The sequence below is a fragment of the Athene cunicularia genome (genome assembly GCF_003259725.1).
Source record: "Athene cunicularia isolate RWA chromosome 20 unlocalized genomic scaffold, athCun1 chr20_part1, whole genome shotgun sequence".
Classification (NCBI taxonomy): domain Eukaryota; kingdom Metazoa; phylum Chordata; class Aves; order Strigiformes; family Strigidae; genus Athene; species Athene cunicularia.
The window spans coordinates 9,300,857-9,315,260 of record NW_020799125.1 but is presented as its reverse complement, the minus strand read 5'-3'; the positions used below and the strand labels follow the sequence as shown (position 1 = coordinate 9,315,260).

The window sequence follows — 14,404 nt, the reverse complement described above, 5'->3', positions numbered from 1 at the left end:
GTGGGTTATACTGCTGCTGTTCCTGATGGCCTGTTTCTCCAGCCTGCCAAAACTCCTAGTTTGGGGTCACCTGTGGACTTTCTGAGCACGGACAGTGGTCAGGCTGCAGCCCCAGCAAGCTGGGGGCCCTGCTGCCCTTTGTTTTCCTCTCTCACAGCTCTGCACTCTCAGGAAATCACCAGCAGAAATGCCAGTGCCCAGAGCCAGCAGGACCAACCTCATCTTGCATCAGTGATGCCACGGCTGCCCCTTGAAGCCCTGAATCCAGATCACTCCTCCCATGTCACCTGCAGCTCTGAGGCCGCTGCGAGGCAGAAGTGGCTTTTCCTTGGCATGCGAGTGAAGCAGACTGCCTTGGCTTAGAAACCTCTCCAGAGCAGGGAAGCCATGAACAACACCGGGGCCCCTGCTCAGCCCACCATCGTTTGGCCAAGCGAGCTGTTATGGAAGCACAAAGCCCAATTACAAGACAAAGAACAAAAGTCCCAGGGGAATGTCGCCAGCATAGTCATCTCCACACATGCAAAGTTCCCTTCTGCCTTTTTTTTTTTTCCCCTTTGAAATTTCAAATTCCAGTTTGTGGACAAAGTCCTGCCTATCTGAGAATATAGATCTCCGACCACTGACCAAACTCCACTCTAAGCAGTCCCGAGGGCTGCTCTTCCCCTTGCCCACAGATGCCTCCGCTCAGTCCCCGGATCTGACAGGATCGCACCGAAACTTTTGCACTGGAGCAGAGTGCTTGTGCTCGCACAAAGCGGATTTTGCACGTTTCAACCTTAACATCAGCAGCTCCCTTTCTCCATGCAGAATGGGAAGGGCCATCGGGAATAACCAGGTAGGAGCCTTATCACCTGCAATTCATTTGGGCAGCCATTGCAGATAGAAAACAAGAAGGAGAAACAAGGGCTTCTATTGTGCTTATACCAGCAATTTTAGCTCATCATTTAAATTAGGGAAGGGGAAAAAAAAAGGCGGCTTCAGAGGGGATGGAAAACAAGAGGAAACCTGAGCTCATGAAGGCAGAGCCACTACATATGGTTAACTGATAACTCCAATTTGCCTCTTCCCTCTCATCTTTTCTGATTCTCCTGATTAAGCTCAACTTATTCTCATGCTAATCATTTCTTGACCTGTTTATTCTGCATTAAAAAATTAACAGAGAGCAGTTTACTGCATGACTTGTTCACACAGAACTGCTACAGATTAGCAGGAGGCTTTAAGGCTCTACACAGGACTTCTGGGTCTAGCAGCCAGTCTGCACAGCTCGAGGATGAGCTTTTTTTCCTGTTTTAAAAGAACAGCTTTTTCTAAAGTCAATATAAATCCCCCTCCCTTCATGCCTTAAGCATATTTGCTCTGTGGCTATTTCCAAATGGGAAAGATAAAGCCAAGGGCTTGTGTTTTGTCAGACTTTTTGTAAACAGGGATATTTAGGCCACACTGGCAAACCCTTCTGCCTTCTGCCTCGGCATGCCATAACTCCGGAGCAGAGTTGTCAGTGCGTTAATAAGCAGCTCCAAGGAATTTGGCAGGGGCTGGGGGGCTGCAGGTCAGTACAGCTGAAACAAACCCCTGGTTCAAGCAGTGGATCTTTGCCTCTGCTCTGGGCAGTCATATGACAGACACACAGACAGGGGACTGCTTCTGTGTCCATCCCCAGAATGTTCCCAGCAGCAAAAAGTCTCCAGGAAAACCAATGATGGAGCAGAAGTTGTTTAGGGTCTGTCTGCTCCTTGTCAGCCACAAACAGCACGTCCCTGCCCCAGCAAAACACTCTGTGGAGATGAACCAGAAAGATCCACCACCTCCATCCAGGGAGGTGGATCAGAAAGATCCAGCCCTGAGGGGCAGGAGGTGACCACAGCCATGTGTCAGACCTGTGCCTGGGGGAAGATGCAGATATTTTATCATCCTGTTCAACAACAAATCGCTCTTGGTGATTTACTTTCCCCAGTGCTGTATTGCCTGTTGCTGTGCTTGGGACAGATGCTGCTTGGAGCTGGGGGCGATGCCCAGGACAGGCAATGCCTGAGCAGAGCCTGGACATGCTGTCACTAGTGAGCTTGTGACATGTGGTGGCACCCTGGGCTCCACAGCACAGCTAACAGTGACAGAGGCAGCTTTACCTCAGGCTATTTCTTACCAATGCCAAAGTCATAAAAAAGTGGCCAAACCAACCAGAACTGTCCAGGCCCCCAGGCCATAAAATCACCGCACGGAGAATCAAGGCAGTTTTTGGACATGAGGAAGACACTTCAAAGGAGGAAGCAGACTCTGCTTGAACTCCTCTCCAAAAGCAACATGCATTTCAGCCGAAGCTGGGATGGATGTTGGAGCTGGAGGCAATTATTGGAGCAAAATAGCTGCTATGCAAAAGTGGTAGGGAAAGAACTGCAAACATGGGGACAGACAAACCATTTCAGTAGATACTGCTCTAGCAAAAACACTGTGCGTGCCTTTAATCCCAGGACCAGAAATGGGGTTTACTATCCTGCCTAACAAAGGCTCTGAACACTTGAGGAAGTAATTATTAATACTCTTGGGAGCTGTTGTTTTGCAAGGACAATAAGTTTCAGCTGTTCTCAGAAGGACAGCTGTGCTTGAAAATGCCAGTGCATTTGCTGGTGTTTATTTGCAATCACTCTGCTTGCACTGCAGCCCTAAAATACAGCATCTGTCCTTTGGAACCCACAAGCTGGCATTTGTGACTCTGAAACCTGGCTGCTATGTTTTTATGCAAAATCATGCAATAAGCCCAAGACCAAGCAAGGAAGAGAAACTGTTAGATTCGTTTTCTTCCATTACACCACAGGCTGCAACTTGGCCCAAGCTACAGCTCCCACCACAGATCCCACTTACCCCATCCAAACCCTACACTGCAAGCATTGCACTCCATCCAAGCCCCAACCCAACAAAGACCCAGACACTTCCCAGCAAAACACTCTCCTGCCTATTTGGGAGGAAATCCAGAAAAGCTCTGACTTTGCCATGTGCTGTTCCAGATTCACTGTCTAAGCTGGCAGATACTCAGCTTGAATTCAATGGTTTATGCTGCATTTAAATGGGGGAGCAGAAGCCACGGGGAAGCAGCATCACAGGAGAGGGTTTGCTGTCAGCAACAAGCATCTATTGCCTTCCATGCCTCACCAGCTCACACGTTTAGTATGGTAGGGATCTCAGCAACCCATGTTTGGACCCAGAGACAACTCGTTTAGCAGGTGGATATGATCCCTTTGGAACTGAAGTAATCACAGCTTCGCAAAAAAAAATAATCCCTCTGAGCTCACAGTTTGGCAGGCAAGCAAGTCTCTTCCTTCACCCCTGCCAGCTATTTGCAGGGCTTTTTAGGTTTCATTGACTTTATATGTTCATTATACACACATGAAACAGCCCCTGAATTGTTCCAGCTGGTGGAGCAATAGGTGGAGGATGAGAACAGCCAAAATCAATAAAGGTTACAAAGCAAGTTTTACTTTTAAAAAAAATTTCTTTATCTTTTTTGTGAAGGTGTATGCATCAGCAAACTGTGACTGGAAGTGGCTTCCATTCGCTGCTGGGGCTCTTGGGATCAGCCCTAACTAGAAATTAAGGCAAAAGACTGTAAAGCTGCTGGGGGTGTGCGGGAGAGCTGCATCAGGGTGAGGGTGGTGGGGGGACAGTGTGAGCCCATGTCCCCAGAGGAGGGCAAGTCAAGGGCTTCTCAAGGGCAAAAAGCATCTTCCTGAATCCAACAGCCATGGGCTGCTGCAGCTGCTGTCCTCCCGCCTGGGCTGTCTGGCAAAGTCAGCCCCAGCTGGGGAGCTGAACTTCGGGGGAGCATCTCAGGAAAGGACCACGTGTGTGTCTGATGGGAGGCAGCATGAGGAAGGTGGAAGGCTGCCATAGGTGGGTGCAACTGGTCAGGTCTGAACTGGGAAAGGTAGGCTGGACATGGAAAAAAATTAGGAAAAAAAGAGGGTTGTAAGTTAAAATTTGAGATATTCTGGTTTCTGGAGTCAGAAGGAAACAAGTTAGTGCAAAATGTTTTTCCTCCACAGGAGTGTGCAGAGTGCCTGAATAGCCTGTCTTGTTCCCAGTGTCTAACAAGTGCCAGAGGGGTAAGTGGGAGCAGAACAGTGCTCAGGAGCTCCATGTCTACAGCAGCTTCACACCCCTGCAGCCCGTGGCCACCACAGCACTCTCCTGTGCAGCATAACCATCCTGTCTACTGCCACAGAAACAAAAACACACAGCAGAAAGCAAGGTACAGGAACATCGGAGCTTTCTACAGGCAAGGTTTGTTGCATGGGGGACAGCAAGGGGAAGGATTCACACGTCTCCACAGTCCTATAAATCCATGGCTAGGACACTGCAGTGCCAACTGCCTGGCTCCCCACTAACAAACAACATGGCAAACTGCTAATTAGCCTTTGAGCATTTGACCTATGTCTCCAAGACAGGATAATGCTCATTATTTGTTGCTTTACACTCCTGCAAGGCCCAGTGCCATTGGCCTCTTGTATCATAAGGAAATTAAAATATATTATGACCATAAACTACATCATTTGAGGAAATGAACCATTTCTAGTAAACATATCATGGACGCCAAAGCCATGAACTTTTCTAAATCAATCGCCAGCTGATAAAGAGCGCTGGTATTTGCTGGGAGAAGCTCCCAGCACGTGGCTCCCAGCACGGCACTGGTGTGGGGAGCTCATCCTGCGGGATGGTGGCTTGGGAGGCACAAACCCTGCTGCCAGCACAAGCCCTGCATGGGGGGAATTGCTTAAGCAAGGGGAGCCCCAGGATTTTTGCTGTGCCCTGGGCTCGTGGGGTCTGTCAGGGTGTTCTGTGGATGAGGCACTGTGAGTTGCAGCAGTGTGGGGCGCAGGACGCACCAAACATGTCTGAGTGCCTGCAGACCCCCTGGCAGCACCCTGAACCCCGTCAGCCTCCTCCTTGCCTCACCTCTGCACCAAAGTTTCCGTGGGTGCTGGGGACAAGGGGCTGAGAATGGAGCCAGCTAGTGGGGGATATGCTGGAGGGTGCCACGGAGAGGGACCTAAAAACCTTTCTAGTAAGAGCTCTGTGCAACCAGTAAGGTTTGCATTGAAACTGTTTTAATTTCTTTTAATCTTTTATTATGAGTGCTGGGAAAGTCCCACTGCAGAATCTTTGTCTAAGGAACAGTCAGCAAACAGGGCAGGAGCAGAGGCTGTGCTGCAAGAGGGCAGGATCCGTCCTCAGGTCTGCCGAGGCTGCACCATGGGCTGACACTGGGAACTGGGCTGCTGAGGATGACCAGATCATTTCCCAAGTGGCATGGCCAGTCATCGGGGTGTCCATGGGACACCAGCCTGGCTCCACCACCTCTTCCCCCAGGAGTCACAGCACCCACTCCACCATGCTGCCCATGTTGGGGTGTCTCTCTTGAGAGCCCCAGAACTGAGCCTGGGGACATCAGCCATTGCCACCCACAAACCTGGCACGTTCGCTCCACACAAAGCAAAACAGAAACCAGAGATGTGGGGGTCCCCTTGGATGGTGACCAGCTATGTGTCTGTGGGTGATGAGCATATTTCAGCTGCTCTGAAACCCCACTAGAGACCCTGGGGGTTGCCTGTGCCCTTCATTCACATAATCTCTGCAGCGTTGGCTACACAGCTACTTGTCTCCCTGCTGCGAGTGCCAGGGGGAGCGCGGGGAGTACCTGGTGTTTCCTGGAGCAGGTCGTATCTGCTGCCATTCATCTTCCAGGGGCGCTCAGCTCTGCGAACAGAGCTAGGGCAGTCTCGCCCTCGGACGGGGCCATCCAGCCGGCGAGCCCCCCATGGGCTGCAGGGCACGAGCCATGCCTGGGAGCTGGCTGCCGTGCGGTGGCAGGGACTGGCTAATCCCTTAATGCTAGTCACAATGAGATTTGATGGGGAGAGGAGTTTGTGCCGCAGAGCCAAAGGTTTTAAAGGGTTCTGGCCACTACCCGGAGGGGAATTATAAGGTGGCTCTGTGTTTGCGCCCCGCTGCCAGTGCCCAAAGCAGTGCCTGCTGCTTTCTGGGCCACCTTTCTGAGGTGCCCTCACCCTGGCCTCTGGTCTGCTGCTGTGTTTCTGTGGGGCAGGGGGTGCATGGCCACACATGCAGCTCTAGAGGCTGCTCCAGAAAATGTGCCTGGGTGTGTTTAACAGCGGGAGCGGGTCTGACTCCCTTTCCGGGAGGAGGCTGGATGCTTTAGCTTAAAAATGTTTCTGTATAAATACCCAGAACACCATATCCTTGAGAAACAACCTTTGTCTCCTCTCCCAGCCACCATCACAATGTGCGTGGCTGGGACAAGCAAGGGCAAAGCAGGGTAGCAGGCAGGGAGCTGCTCACGTGGTGCTCCCCAACTCTGGGCAGCCCTGAGCTTTGTGTCCTGCAGACCCCGGAGAGCAGCTCAGTGGTTCGAACCACCCCAGGGACATCACTGCCAAAGCATTCCCACAGCTCCCTGGGTGCCTCTCAGCTCTCTGCTGGGGCCCTCCTTTCCCCTTCCTCTCCTCAGGAAACTGAAAAACTCTCAGGGATGAAATTTCTTGTTGTGCACATTGGTGCTGTGGATGGTGAATCCAGGAGCCTCCACGTCCCAGGCAGACTGAGATTTTGGCTACTGCCTTGCACTGTGGCTGAGCCAAGGTGAGCCCAGCAGAAAGAAAAAGGATTTTCCAGTTTCCAGACTACAAGAAACCCCTCTCTGCCACCACAGCACTGCACTCTGGGTATTTTGTCTGGAGATGAAGCTGCTGTGACGCTCTCGTGTTGATTCATTTGGCCCTGGTCCAGAGGGGAGCGCAGAAGCTGCTGAGCACTGAGATTTGTCTCCTCTGCAGGGCGTGTGTGCTGGCATGTGTGGCCATGCTTAGCCTGGAGGAGGAAAATTAGGCAGGGGATTAGAGTGGCACTTCCCTGGGTTTTCACAGGCGTCCAGCAGTGAATTGAATGCTGAAAGGGAGAACTGGGCACCTTTGCAATGCAGCCCTGTGTGGCACAGCCGTGGCCCCAACCAGGGCTTGGAGCAAGTGTGGCCTTGCTGGCCTTTGCACGTGAAGGAACGAATTTAAGGCCAAGGCCATCTGGAACACCCATTTTCCTGCACTTTCCTTCCTCTTTGGATGGCTTTCCTCACTCTGAGCCCACCTCTCCTTTCACTGTGCCAAGGAGGAGGGATCATTCCTGCCCTCCAGAGATGCTGGACAACAAGCACCATCTTGAAGGCACGAGTCTAATGAAGGAAAACTGTTCTTAAACTGCTCCTGTCCTGTCTCCACAAGCCTCTGCTCCCCCCCAGAGCTACCTGGGGTGCATTCAAATTAATTTGGAGAACAGCTGGCTGCCAGCAGCTTCCAGAAGGCTTCTGATGAGTCAGGGATGGAGGACGACCAGCAGGACTGTACCTTGGCTCCATGCCTGGGGAGGGGGTGCTCTGGCAACACGGGCAGATGCCCAGCATGGCCGCATGGAGCAGGGAGCAGCATCGAGGGCAGGGCTGGGTCTGACCTGTGCATAACCTCATGACACCCCTCTTCACCTCTCTGTTTCCCGACCGGTTTTAACACCGCTAAGAGGGAAACACACCCAGGTCGACAGATTTCCCCCAGACGGTGGCAGTCCCCAGGCAGACACTGCAGATGGAGCTGCGGGCAGCACCTGGCTCTGCTTCTACCAGGGTGTCCATGCAGTGGCAAAGCCGCCACCTCCATCCCACCACCACTTAGTCCTTGAAGGCAACAGACTCCAGGCAGGGAAGCAGCCAGGGCTGTGGATCTGAGCCCTGGCTGTTTGTCCCTCTGCCCCTTCTGCCTCCTTCTTTTACCCTTCATTTCCTGGTGCTGCCTTTGCCCTGCCAAAGCCAGGCTCCGTGCATGGGCTTGTTCTTTTGGGTGCCCATTGGTGCCTTCTCCACTCCTCCCTGCTGGGGCACCTCAACCTGGCTGAGCCTGCCCGTCCCTGGGGCGGGACCTGCTCCTGCTCATGAGCCACGGTGGTTGCAAGCGAGAGGCCATGCAGCTTGCTGGATGGGGACCTGCAGCAAAGGCAGGGCTTTTTACCATGGGGTAGCTGTTATTTTATGCCTTCTGCTAAGCCCCGCAGTGTTGCCCTATCCATTAACCTGGCACCCTACCCAGCCTCACAGCCCATGGCCAAATTTTCTTGGGTGACATTAGCACCAGTGAATCCTCTTCCCAGGCTGAGCTGCTGGTTTTCACTGGGGCAGTGGGGTGAACCCTGCCATCCGATGATGGGGTGGGATGCAGGACTTGCCCAGCCGGCTGGAAACTGAGGCAGGCTGGCACCCTGGAGAGAAGCAATGGCAGCTTCTTATCAAGGAGCATCAAGGCTCTGCGGACTGTGTGGCAAAATGATGAGCCTCCCTTGGGAGCAGAGAGGAAGAGAAGTGGCCAAGCGGGGCAGGAGAAGCCAGGCTCTGCAGCCTCTGTGAACGGCTCTGGGTCATAAATGTGGCGCGGTGGCTGTCGTTTATGTGTCAGCAAACACGTCGAGTGGGCTCAACTATTGATTCTGACCATATAAAAGAGTGTTGTGGCACTTGTTCAGGTTTGCGCAGGTTTTACAGCTCTTGTTCTGAGAAGTGCCCATGTATTTGGTTTTGCTCCTTCCTCAGGTCTATCTGTTGACATTGGCTCTCCTAACCAGAGCGTTGGGCCATGCCAGGAAGCTGAGTGTACGGCTCTCCTTGTCTTTCCCACTTTCCCAGAGGTTATCACTTATAGAATCTCGTACACACCCATGGCTGAGACAGGTTTCTGGTGCAGAGGCAGGTGAAAGGTGCCCGCTGGTCCCACATTGGTGGGTTCGGGTGCCCTGTGCTTGGTGGCAGGAGCTGACCCTGAGAGATGAGTTTTAGGGCAAAGCTGCGGGTAAGGTGCTGCCCTGGGTAGCCTGGGGCGGGATGAGCAAGGTCAGAGGTCTGTAGGGCTGTGATGAAAATCATGGTGTCAAACCAGCTTGTATGTCCAGAAAGGGAGAAGATGTCAGGGCTCCCAAAGCATCATTGCAGAGGAGACAGCGATCCATAGCAGGAGGAATACAGTATCACCCACTCCACACCTCAAGCCCTCTTCCCAAGAGCAGATGCCAGCACTGACGGAACCTTGCAGGGACACCTTGGTACTGGGTGCCCAGAGAGCTTGAGCCCATTGTGATGGTCCCCATCTGCCTCTTGGCACTGGGGCTCCTGGTATAAGGGGGATGCAGCCAGAGTCCCTCCAGTGGCTGCAGCATTTTGGGATAGAAAGTCTGGTCCAGCCCTGCAGACCCTTCAGCTTTTTGGAGCCAGGATCTGTCCGCTCCTCCATGGCTGGTGCCTCTCCACAGCTGCTTGCTCTGCATCAACCTGCTCCTCTCGCACCTCTGGTGCATCATCCAAAGACCACCATTATGTTTTGAAGCATGTATTTCCTGAAGGGATTTGCTGGATATTTTCTGTTGATGCTCAGGCTGAAGCTAGGACAGGAGCTGTTCTTCGGAGTAACTGCTTCTGGGACCCAGCTTTGTTCAGAGGCCCCAGTGGGAAAGTGGTGCCTCTGCCCAGCACAGGCAAGCAGAGCCATCAGCCCTGGGTTCATGATATAGCCACTACCTTGAAATTTGCCTTCCATGAAAATTCTGCAACATTTGCTGTTTCCACAAACATTTCTGCCAGGAACCTTGTTTGCTTGAATATTTGAGGAAAGCAAACAGAGAAGGAGCCTGAACACAAACAGTCACGGACATTTTTTTGCAGTCTTTGCCCCATTTTAACCCTGAGCCCACCAGCAGGGACACTTGCAGCCATCCCCCCTGCCTGATGTACCCCTTGGCTCTGCTCTATGTGTTGTCCTGTCTCCTGCTGCTGGCCCCCGTCCTGCTGCAAATATGACTGTGTTTGAAAGAAAATCACCCAGACCTTGCTGCATGCAGGACCACCATCACTCACCACCCCTTTGCACTCACTTTAAATAAACATACTTTTTTAATGCCGTTTGAGAAACGTCAGCAGAAGACTAACAGACCATGTCTGACTTGCAGACCTACACCTGCCCTGTGGAGCTTAAAATAGCTCTGGGACACTCCTCAAACCTTCCCCAGCCTCACGCTGCTCACCTCCCAGAGCTGGAGCTCATTGCCTGCTGATAGCAGCCCTCTATGCTCACTCCCCCTTATAAAAATACCATCGTGTTTTCAAGCGAAGCCGGAGACGAGGGTGTGCTGCTGGGCTGATAAGTGTCTAGGGTGAGGTGGCTGCCGCGGCGTGGTGGAAATTGCAGTCCCGTGACACTGAGCAGCATCCCTGCAGCCCCCTGTGATGGGGGGAGCATCCCCAGCTCTTCCGCAGTGAAACCTCCACCAAGCACCAGCAAACAGCACTCAGGATCAGGCCGAGACAGCTAAAGCAGTGATTGTTCTTTTGCATCCCATCTAAACACCAGTGCTTATTCCTGGGTGCAGCAAGACCCTGCTCAGCTGGTTTTTGCCCTGGTAAGTGCTGACCCTGCCAGCACCAGTCTTACGGCCAACCCCAACAGCCAACAGGGGTGGTGGGAGTGGGGAACAGGCAGGTGGCTCTGCTGGGTGTCCTAACACCCACAGGTTCCTGATGGTCTCTGGGCTGTGGACACAGCACAAGGAGTAAGCAGAGGTATTAAATAGCAACTGACATGGAGAAATCAAGGGGAAGAAGCTCAGTTTGGGTTATATCTAGTGAAAAGTTATAAAAAATTAGATCCATTTGGCAATGAAAAATAATTGCTTCACAGTGAAAAGTAAAAATACTCAGAAATTCTGCCTCCTCTTATGTTCTTCAGCTGAAGCTATTCACCACATCTGACCACAACGCCTGAGCAGCTGTGACGTCTCACATTTTTCAGCTAATTTCCAAAGCTGCTTTACTGAGCTGGCCCTGATCATGCCCTGGTCCCTGCAGTAACCACCAGCCCCAGGATCCCCAACTCCGAGAGCTGCTCCTGAGGTATGAAGGAGTGGTGCTGCCTGTGCTGGGGTGAAGGGCAATTGCCTGGATTGTGCCCAAGTCTCGCTGGGAGGTTAAATCTGGGGGCTTATCACCCCTTCACTGCCCAGGAGATCACTGTCCCCTTGCACCCCCTCCATTCCCTACCCTCTCGCATACCCCTTTGGAGCCTCCCCTGGGGTTTTAGCTCCAGCATGCCTAGAGGAGCCCTTTCCAGCTCACAGCCATCCTGAGCAGGTGCTGGTGAGGGTGTTGAACATGCCCCCAGCCCCACGGCTCTCCAGGAGCTGCGGCATCTCTCCCTTCTCACCCAGGGATACATGCAGGGTGTGTGGGACAGGACACCTTTATCATTGCCTGGCAGTGTCCTCCAAGTCCTTTACACAAACTACGGGGAAATATTTGCTCCCAAAGTGTTAGGGGGAATGCTGGCAGCAGTTTGGGGAGGGATGGGGAGGTTTGAAATAGTCACGGGGGGTGGGGGGGGTGTCACCCTGCTCTCTGCTCTTGCTATTGCTACAAAGAGTGGGCTAGACCCCCTTACTGTCCCAAGGTCGAGTGCTGGTGCCCAGCTTCCCCGTTAGAATATATCCCTGGCCAGAAAAATCGGAAAATCTTTCCATCTATCGAAGGAAACTGAAAATAACTGTATGATCTCTCCAAGGCCGAAGGCTGATCTGGTGGCACTGATGTGCACCGCGGCTGAGCCCCAGCAGTGCCAGCGCAACGCCAGCTGGGGTGGCCTGTCCTGCCCAGGGCCATGCTGGTGGGCACGGCTGGGGCTCAGCACCGACCCTGCGGTGTGGGGACCCCCATTGCTTTGCAAGGGAATAAACTTCCCGGTCACCCTGGGAAGGGTTTGGCCACCACTTTGCCATCTGCCCCATGGCACATCCCGGCTGCTGCACCCAACGTGCTGCCCAGCCCAGCCCCATGCACTGCAGGCTCCCGGGGAAGCCAGGCCCTGCCTGGTCCCCCATCCCTGCCAGCCCTTCCTCACCTCTGTTTGGATAACTTTTTCACCTGTTTTATTTATGAGGACTCCCCTCCTTCTGCCAACACTCTGCATTTCCTCTCTCTTTGGTCTGGGAGGCCCATTGTGCTTTTTTATTCTTATTATTTTTCTCTCTCCCCCTTGCAAGGCCCCAGGCTCAGCAGCCCAGCCCGGCACAGGCTCGCCGGCAGCGGGTGCTGGCTGGAGCATGCCTTTGTTTGGCCACGGGAGCAGACGGGGAGAGCAGCCGCAGGTGGGATGTGCAGCGATTCTTCCCCAGCGGCTCTGCAGTGCTCAGCTGTGCCTGTGCCTGCGCTGGATCGGCCCACAGCTCGGTCACTGACCTTCAGACTGAAAAACTGGGAGAAAATCAGGATTTAAAATAAAACTCAGGAGAAAATTTGTAACAAAGATTTGCCTGCCTGTGTTTAAGGTCACTGATGTGCTGGGGCTGGCAAGCAGCTCCTTGCATTAGAGCCAGCTGCAAGTGGGCAGAAGAACTTAATCATAAGTGATTGAAGAGCTTGTTCAGCTCCTTGGGTTGCATCTGTCAGGCAAAGCCTGTTGCTCGCTGCAGAAATGGGTCTGGCTTTGCATGCCAGGGCAAAGCAGGGCACAGGCACCTTGGATTTGGGGACACCCAGACCCAGCCACCCCTAACTGCTGTGGCTCCCAGGCTGACCAGATTGTCACTTGAGCTTCCCCTTCTCCTGCAAATAAGGCACAAACAGTCCCTGCGAGCTCAGCATCAGGAGGCATCTCCCCACCAGCAACAGAGAGGGAGGAGTGTCCCTTCCTGCACAACTGTTTGGGGCTTCAGCCTGGAGGATGCTCAGCACCCGCTTGTGCTGGGCCAGCCCACAGAGGTGCCCTTGCTCCAGGATCTGACTCTCTGTACATCTCAGAGGCATCAAGCCTTTATTTTACCCACTCACAAGCAGCCTTCATCACGTAGCTCCTTGCATGTTGTCTATGCAGTGCCAGCTGGACACAAAAACACCACTTGCCCTCAACAGACCAAAGCCTTGGCATTTTTCTGAGTCCAGCTTTATGTCAGGCCCCGCCTCACTGCAGGCTCCTGTGGCTCAGAGCCACAGGTGATGGGAGCTCCTCCAGAGCCCCAGCTTCTGTGAGCCTGGGACGTATAAATGAGTGACCTGGTCAAAACAGGCTAAACCTCAGCAATTCATAACTGCTTGACTGTAGCTCCCTGCTCCAGCTCAGCCCAGCAACACTACTGCTGATCCTATGCCATTGTTAGACCTTTCCATTGCGAGGGTCTGTGGACCCACTGAAAAGCTGATGAGCCCCACGTCTGGCCATGGCTCACCATGGGGCCATGTGAGCCGAAATTAAAGTGATCTGGAGAGTAATGAAATGCTGGGATCTGGGGCAAGGAGGCACAGGGCCTTGCTGCAGTGTGGATCCCCAACATGAGGGTGGGTTAGAGCTGAAGGTGTTACCCATAGGAGGCTGCAGGCCTGAAGCAAGAGAAGCCACCACCCAGAATGGGGCATGAGCAAAGCATGAGGAGGCGGTCTGGGATCCCCACAAGCTTTCCTGGGGTCTGGCTGCAGCACACACAGTGGCTGGAGCATGGGCTGGTGGGCTGGATGTGCTTGTGGGTGGGGTGTGGTAAAGGACAAGAGGAGAAGGATGTAAAAAATATAGCGAGGAGAGGCAAGGTAGCATGATGGAGAGCCAAGGGACATGATGAATAGCCAGGGGGTGTGATGGAGAGCCAGAGGAAGTGATGGACAGCCACAAGGAAGTGATGGAGAACTATGGAGCGTGATGGAGAGTGAGAAGTGATGGAGAGCCATGAGGAAGTGATGAAGAGCCACAGGACATTATGGAGAACCTTGTAACTGTGAGATCTTGTCTGCTGGAGCCTCACTCTGCACCCTGGCCATGCACAGGGAACTGGGGTTCCCAGGTCACACAGGACTAAACCAGTCCCAGCTCCTTGCCTCGTGAGGAACCTGCAGCACAGGCACAGTTGGACTCATCCTGAGGGTGACATTGGGCTGACGACAGCCTGTGCAGGGGGACCCGTCCCCCCAGTGCCCATGTGCGTTTCCTGGCAGTTGGCAGCTGGCACAGCCAAGGAGAGCTGTGGCATGGGGCTGCCCTGAGCACCGGGGGAGCATGGGCACAGGCCTGGTGGGCATCTCCCTGCAGCCAGGGCACCCCAGGCAACGGTGTGCCACCCGCTGCTCTGCACCTCAGAGGCTGGAGGCTGCCGTTCTTCCAGGCACTACTCTCCCTGCTGGGAGACCTGCCCAGCCATAACACCAGCCCGGCCCTGGCCCTTGGCAAGAGCAGCAGCGCTGGTGGGCGCCCGCTGTGCCCGCTCCCGCTGCCCGGGTGTGCCACGGGCCGCCCGCAGGCTTTGCATTGGGGCTGGCTGCGTGTCCTAAGGC

General features: G+C 53.6%; 1 protein-coding gene across 1 annotated transcript in view; it reads right to left on the bottom strand.

Moving 5' to 3' along the window:
* HNF4A (hepatocyte nuclear factor 4 alpha) overlaps positions 1-5,806 on the bottom strand; it is a 28,346-nt gene extending 22,540 nt beyond the window's left edge. The window contains exon 1 of the mRNA XM_026861937.1: positions 5,693-5,806. Coding sequence (XP_026717738.1) covers positions 5,693-5,732 — 40 coding nt within the window. The 5' untranslated portion in view covers positions 5,733-5,806. The remainder of the gene's footprint in view (positions 1-5,692) is intronic.
* Positions 5,807-14,404: the final 8,598 nt, after the last annotated feature.